Source organism: Vicia villosa, unplaced genomic scaffold, assembly GCF_029867415.1.
Source record: "Vicia villosa cultivar HV-30 ecotype Madison, WI unplaced genomic scaffold, Vvil1.0 ctg.003894F_1_1, whole genome shotgun sequence".
Taxonomy (NCBI): Eukaryota; Viridiplantae; Streptophyta; class Magnoliopsida; order Fabales; family Fabaceae; genus Vicia; species Vicia villosa.
In genome coordinates this window covers 67,460-75,100 of record NW_026706331.1, presented here as the reverse complement: position 1 = coordinate 75,100, position 7,641 = coordinate 67,460, and the positions used below count along the sequence as shown (strand labels likewise).

General features: G+C 34.9%; 1 protein-coding gene across 1 annotated transcript; it reads left to right on the top strand.

Annotated features, from left to right (window-relative positions):
• Positions 1–215: 215 nt before the first annotated feature.
• LOC131641636 (DEAD-box ATP-dependent RNA helicase 28-like) lies at positions 216–7,359 on the top strand. Its single transcript, XM_058911936.1, has 19 exons — positions 216–653; positions 921–1,100; positions 1,290–1,358; positions 1,484–1,590; positions 2,142–2,220; positions 2,599–2,772; positions 2,888–3,036; positions 3,364–3,459; positions 3,793–3,895; positions 4,045–4,107; positions 4,943–5,004; positions 5,172–5,268; positions 5,661–5,779; positions 5,870–5,912; positions 6,139–6,240; positions 6,349–6,447; positions 6,580–6,663; positions 6,764–7,044; positions 7,202–7,359. Exons 1-19 carry the CDS (start codon positions 288–290, stop codon positions 7,215–7,217), a joined length of 2,289 nt encoding a protein of 762 aa, XP_058767919.1. The 5' UTR covers positions 216–287; the 3' UTR covers positions 7,218–7,359.
• The last annotated feature ends 282 nt before the right edge of the window (positions 7,360–7,641 follow it).

Here is a 7,641-nt window from a genome sequence, read left to right as displayed (position 1 = left end):
TTTACGAATAACTAAAAAATTTTCTATTAAAAAATATACATCCAAAATAAATGCGCGTCCCAGAATCCGTGCGAACATAAGAAATTGTTATTAGAACAAGTAAAAACATTGTAATGGGGTGCCAGGTTTAAATTATTTTGGGCTTGAAAGTACAATCAACGAGGCGGTCCGCTCCGACCCGGCCCAAAAAAACTCGAAAAACGTCTTCCACAACCAAAGAAACATAGAACAAAGAGAAACCCTTTCTAAACCCTGATTCAACCAACCTCTATTCTCCAGTCTCAACAATGTCACCCAGTTTCATCTTCGACCCTCCCAGCGACGAAGAAATCGAACTCTCCGAACACGAATCTGATTCGGAATCAGAACAAGAACAAGAACAACCAGAATCTCCATCACAATCACAATCAGAATCGGAATCAGAGCTAGAATCAGAAGAAGATGAAGTCATAGAACCGCGAGTTTCGAAAAAGAAAACACAGTCTCCATGGGATTTCACTAAATACTCTGAATCAGTAGCTGAAGAACATGAACGTAGAAGCACAACGTCAGTAAACGACAAAATCTCAGCCGTCAGACAACGTTCAGCGCCCGTCGTTGCTTTGCCTGATTCAGACGATGACAGCGCCTCTGACTCCGAGCCGGATAAACAAGTAATCATAGGGCTTTTATAGGAAGTCTGCTTTAAAAAATTATTCATGATTGAAAAGTGCTTACGTGTTTTGAGAAGTTGCTCTTGAGTTATGGTAGAAGTTCAAAAATTGTTATTATAAGAAAAGGGTTTAGTTAGGATGGTTATAGCAAAAGTGCATATTCTATCTTATGTTTAGAAGTTGTTTTCTGATTGTTGATAGAAAGTTATGGTTATTTGTTTTGAAAATTAATAATAATTTTGTTGTTGTGGGCTTGGGTTTGATTAGGAAGATTATAGACCAGAAGAAGAAGATGAGGAAGAGGGTAACGCCGGTGACACTAAGTCCTTTTTTGCTCCTTCTGATGGAGCCTCTTTCAGTGCTGATTCCTTCATGCAACTCAATTTGTCTCGCCCTTTGCTCAGGGCTTGTGAGGCCTTGGGGTATGCTAAACCAACACCAATTCAGGTTCTTTTTTGCTTTGTTTTTTGTTGTTGTTATTTTTATTCTTAGCATTATTGGTTATTGAACTCCATGCAATTTAAAACCCTTGTGAGTCTTAGCATTGTTAGAATTGGTTATGTAGTTTCATGCTATGTAGGACAATTCGGATTGAAAAATTTAATCTGATTTTGGGATTTTTAATCTTGATTTTAGGCGGCTTGTGTACCATTAGCATTGACTGGTCGTGATATATGTGGAAGTGCCATTACTGGATCGGGAAAGGTAGTCTTCCTGTCACTTTAAATTTGGCGATTGTAAATTTGTTACCTTGCTTTTGTGTTTTGTTGCGTGAGCTTTATACACCAGCTTCTTTTGATGCCTTTTCTCCGTATCCTGTTATCATGCAGACAGCTGCATTTGCACTACCTACTTTAGAGAGGTTGCTGTTTCGTCCAAAACGCGTGTATGCAATAAGGGTCCTTATTCTTACTCCAACCAGAGAGTTGGCTGCCCAGTAAGTATCATTGTAATTGTTTGTTATCTTTACTTTTGGATCACATTTATCTCATTAAAACCATTCCAGATATATAGGGGTGCCATAAGAGTAAGTGGCATACCGATATGGAAATGTAATGTGAAATTGTGAATAGTCTTTTCTTTTCCTTGGATGTGACTGCAGTATGCCTACTTGTATGCAAAAATATGTAGGATGAATTTCTATGGGTTGCATTCATGTTCTTCAGTGATTCATAGTCAAAAGCCTGAGCCTCAATGAGTATATGTGCAATGAATGAAACTAATTTTTGATGTATTCAGTGCCTTTTCTTTCTTTTTGTTATATTTTTTAATTAAAGATTATTTTTGCTGTAAGTTGAAGTACAAACTTGTTGATGGTAAATTTCAAAGTAGGTTTCATTCAAATAAACCTTTTTATTTTTTTATTTGTTGTGATTAATCATCAACTTCCACATGAAGTTTGTAGATGTAAATTTTGGAAGCACTTTTTTATAGTGATTCATGTAAATTTATTTCCAAATATGTTCATTCCAAATTCTTTGTTTGCAGAGTTCACAGTATGATAGAGAAGCTTGCTCAATTTACTGACATAAGGAGTTGTCTGATTGTCGGTGGTCTTTCAACAAAGGTTAGCTTACTGTTTCAATTTCATAATGCTTTCAGTATACTACCTTCTATCAAGCTTATTGAAGTAAACTGAAAACAATTCACGAGTGTGTCATTAGTTAGTTAGTTTTACAAGTGTATCCAAACACCAATGTAAGTTGAGATAAGCCCAAATAAGCTCTTTCAAACAAACCCTTGGTCTTTATTTTTGTTTGATATAATGAGTTCCTGTAACAAATTACAATATTTGAAACTAATCAGCCAGAAAACAGGGTTTGCATTTTTTAAATGAAATATTATTGATGTCACTTATTCATAAGCCATTCTATTGAGCTTATTGGTGAGTAATGCAGATTGTCTCTCTATTTATTTAAGCTCTAAAAGTAGTTTCTCATCCTAGGTGCAAGAGGCTGCCTTGAGATCAATGCCAGACATTGTTGTGGCTACTCCAGGACGCATGATAGACCATTTACGCAATTCTATGTCGGTGAATTTGGATGATCTTGCTGTTTTGATCCTTGATGAAGCTGATCGTCTTTTGGAGCTTGGATTTGATGCTGAAGTTCAAGAACTTGTGAGTGTTAGTTAACCCTATGATACAAAAATCGCCGTTGTTACATGTGCAATTTCACAATTTATGTTGTCATGCTGTTGGAATGGAGTATTAAACACATTTGATTGTTTTACAGGTTCGCTTGTGTCCCAGAAAAAGGCAGACCATGCTTTTTTCGGCAACCATGACCGATAAGGTTGCTGATCTTGTTAAACTTTCCCTATCAAAACCACTGCGTCTTTCTGCTGATCCATCTGCTAAACGGCCAGCATCCTTGACTGAAGAGTAATATCTTCACTTCCCTTTGCATTCTCTAATCCAATCATTCATCTTCCATTGATTTTTATTCTGTATGCTATGAAGTTTAGCTGTATGTTGTATGAAAAATGTCAAAGTCACAAATTAAAGTGGTAAGAACTTAAAGGTTGTTTTAGATTTTTAAATTGACGAAGAATATTTCTCATGAATGTGCAGAGCTACATTTATCCAAAAACCTTAATTATGCAGAACTATTTTGTTAAGCTTTTTTGCAGTTTTCTATTTACATGATTTTAGCATCTATTAAAATCCTTTGAACTTTGTTAACTGTTGCTATTTTTTCTTTCTTTCCAGAGTGGTTAGAATAAGAAGAATGCGTGAAGTCAATCAGGAAGCAGTTCTTCTTGCAATGTGCACCAAAACTTTTACTTCTAAAGTGATCATTTTCAGGTTTCATTTCATAATTATTTACTATGCTTACATTCAGCTTGTGATGGTAAATTCTTTTGTACGAATTTGATTGGTTTGTAGTAGATGTGAGGTTAATTTTACGATGATCCATGTTAATGTTAATCAGCTTTATGAAGTTTATTACACTGATTGGTCATCATATTGATATTTGTAGATTTCTAGTTGGTTTCGCAGAAGCTTTCTATGATTTTAATAAACTGAAAGTCTCGAGTCTTAATTCCAGATTTCGAGTTTACGTTTTGTTTTGCAGTTATAAATTTACTTTTCATTGTTCTGCTACCTCTAACTACTACTTTCTCATTTGGTATGCAGTGGAACAAAGCAAGCGGCACACAGGCTCAGGATTATATTTGGATTATCTGGATTGAAAGCTGCTGAGCTTCATGGAAATCTTACTCAGGCCCAACGTCTTGAAGTATGTTGCGTATTTTAGCTCTTTGTTTGGCTTTGTAGTTATATAATCATGTTACTATTTTTTGGGATACTAAATTGGTAAAGCTGATTGTGATAAAAGAAATATTTGCTGTTGTGGCAATATTTGCTCACTTCTGGTTGTTTGTATAGGCTTTGGAACAGTTCAGGAAGCAACAGGTGGATTTTTTGGTTGCAACTGATGTGGCTGCTCGTGTAAGAATTTGTTCAAGAAGAATTAATTTTTTTTCTTCTTTTATTACTTTTGAATAGTATTAATGAATATAGTATCAACATGTCTTCTTTTGAGGATAATGATAGTCAAACTAGATTAGTTTATGAGGAACATAAATTTATTAAATGTATGGGTATGGTACCCGGTTCGGGTACTGGTACGGGATACAAATATTTAAAAAAAAAATCAAGGTACAAGTACTTTAATAAAAAGTCCCGAGTTTTCTATAAAATGTATGAATAGAGAACTAAATTGTTAGATTCATAATTAAACATCACTGGTAAAAGTAAATAAGTCGAAAATAATGTTAAGATATACTAACGAAAAAAAATTAAAATACGTAAATATACTATATTGATATTTTAGAAAACAAAAAATTTCACTCGAAATCGAATAATGAAAAAAATTGAAGTACCATGAGTATGGTACGTGTACCCAGTACGGGTGCGTACCCGGTACTGGTACTTCACCATTTTAGCAGTACCCATGCTTCAGAGTTAAATATTTGTTGGGTTCAAACAAATAGAACAATTCATATGGAAGGGAAATTAGATGAGATATTGTGTTCAGTTGAGAAGGAGTGATTTTATTAATTCGCCATTTCCCCCTTCCAAATTCCTCCAATATTGAATTGGAGTGATTTTGCTCTCATCCTTTCCTCCAAAAAAAACATAAACAGCTGATAAAAGTTTAAAATAACCCCTCCCCTCCCCTCCCGTCCAACCAACAAACACTACCTAAGTTTATGGCCTCATGTTAGCACTTACTGTTGTCGTTTTGAATATAGATTTGACAGTCACTTAATTTTACTTACAGGGACTTGACATTATCGGTGTTCAAACGGTTATCAATTTTGCTTGTCCACGCGATATTACCAGGTATACTCAATGAAACATATTGTTGAGAACTGAAAACTCTGCTCTTGATAACTAATATTGTTATGTGTTGGCAGTTTTGTAGTTGTACATCCTCCAGTTTTTGTTACTTTAACTACTATCTCATTCTCTCTGGGTTAATAACTTTAACATCTTTATTAACTATGAAGCTATGTTCATCGAGTTGGTCGTACTGCAAGAGCCGGAAGAGCGGGATCTGCTGTCACATTTGTTACTGATAATGATCGGTCTCTTCTAAAATCTATTGTGAGTATCATTTGGAGAATTTCTGTATCTGTTTGCAGCATTCTTTTTGTGGTGGCTATGCCACTATATATATTTTGTTGCACGCTTTTTATTACAAGAAAAAATTCATGCAAATTGATCTGGATTTTACAGTTTCAGTTGCATAGATTCTTTCAGGAAGCATTACTTAATTGCCCCTGCGAGTTATTCTAATTTTACATTTCATGAGAACACTTCTAAATCATTCATATTTCATTATAGAGAAATAAAAGCCATTCATTATATATCTGTTGATTTTATATTGTATTGATTCTCTTTTTAGAGAGACACCATGCAAACTAAAATAAGAAAAAGAAAGTTGGCGCGTTAATCATGCTGCTGAGTAGTTTTTATTGTGAATATTAATTAATTAGGCAAAAAGGGCTGGTTCAAAGCTGAAAAGCCGCATTGTGGCAGAGCAATCCATACTCAAATGGTCTCAAGTTATTGAGCAAATGGAGGATCAAATTTCTGAAGTACTTCAAGAAGAGAGGTTTTGATTACATTTTGTTGTTAAGGATTTATTGTTGTATTTTATTCTTTTATAATATATTACAAAATTCTTACTTTTCAATTTCTTCAGGGAAGAAATGATCCTAAGGAAAGCTGAAATGGAGGCCACAAAGGTATGGATCAGTTACTTTTGTTTTACCTGGCTTTAATCCTTGGAGTGCACTATGTAATTTTGATTTATTCTTTCGGTTGACGTCTTATATTAAGGAAACGCATTTCTAAAGTAACGAAATAGTGTCTTAATAGTACCGTTATGTATTCAGTGAATTTAGTTACTTCCATTTTCTCATTCGTAACATTGTCCTGTCAATAAAATCACACTTTTGTATGATATTACAGGCCGAAAACATGATTGCACACAGGGATGAGATCTTCTCCCGCCCCAAAAGAACCTGGTTTGTTACAGGGAAGGAGAAGAAGCTTTCTGCTAAAGCAGCAAAGGTATGGTATTGATTTAACAGCGATGGTGGCATGCAGACCAAGTAGTATTATGTAATATTGGGTAAAATGCTCCCTGATGCTAATAATACGAGAAATGACTTTTAACAGGCATCCATGGATAAGGAAAATGGTTCTTCTCAGAAGATGGTTAGTGCCCAGGAAGCTGAAGACCTAAAATTGAAGGAAAAGAGGAAACGGGAGCGAGAGGTAACAAGTGTTTCCCAATCTTGTTCTGCATACAAATCAACTTGATTTGTTACAAATAGAATGTACATAAAATTGCTCGTACGCTTTGTCACGACTTGCATGTTTACTTGATGCAAAATATCTACGATGCAGAAAAATATGCCTAGAAAGAAACGCAGAAAATTGGAAGCAGCTAGAGAGATGTTGGAGGATGAGGAGCAGGATGACAAGCCAAGAGTAAGCTGCTAACTTTCCCCATTATGGTTAAGGACGGTTGGGATGTAATCCTTATTCCTCACTTTCTGTTACACTGAAAATGAAATGCATAAAATTGCAGGGTAAGGGGACAGATAAGAATGAAAAGGGTGGAATGACACTTGCTGATCTTGCATACCGACGTGCAAAAGCAGTAAAGGCTGTCAAGAGGGCTCTAGATTCTGGGAAGATTGTGAGGAAGCCTCAGAAGAAATCTAATAAATCCACTTCTCGTAAGACTTCCTCTTCTAGGACGGAAGAGATGCGGGAGCTATTCCAAACTGACATGAAGGATAAAAAGCCGAAACAAAGAGGTTCTGGACTTGGAAAGAAGCCCAACAAATCATTCAAAAGCAAGTCAAGGTATCAAATTAAAAAAAAAAAACTATTACTCTATCCTATGAAGCATCAATAGAAATATCTATTTTGTTCTTGTTCAACACATAAAATGTCTTCTATTCCCTTTTCATATTTTTTATTTATGAATGAAAACTAAAATGTTATTCAAATTCCCTTTCAGGTACAAGCGGAAGTAGTTTGTGAAATTAATAATCTTTGTCATAAATTATATTGTATAACCTTAGCTTGATTCTTGTCCCAATTAAATTCATAGCTAATCAATTTTGTAATCCTAAAATGAGACTGAGTTCCAAATGTTATAAAAGAAATTCTTAGTTTTGTTGCTTTTGCCTCGGTTAATTTTTTTGAGTTATTTACTATATTTTGTTTCTTTTAAATTGTTATGAATATTTCGAGGCTTTGATTGGAGATTACTTAGGCTGGCTATGTTTGCGAGTTTGGAGGGGAAGGGAGGGGAGGGTTTTGGAAAATAGGAAGAATTGGGTGAAAAGAATAAAAAATTTTTGGGTACGAGGGTTTGATTTTATTAGTAACATCAAAAATCCCATAAAATGGAGGAGTTAAAAAATTGTATTGAAGGAGGTTTTGGAGGGTTTATAT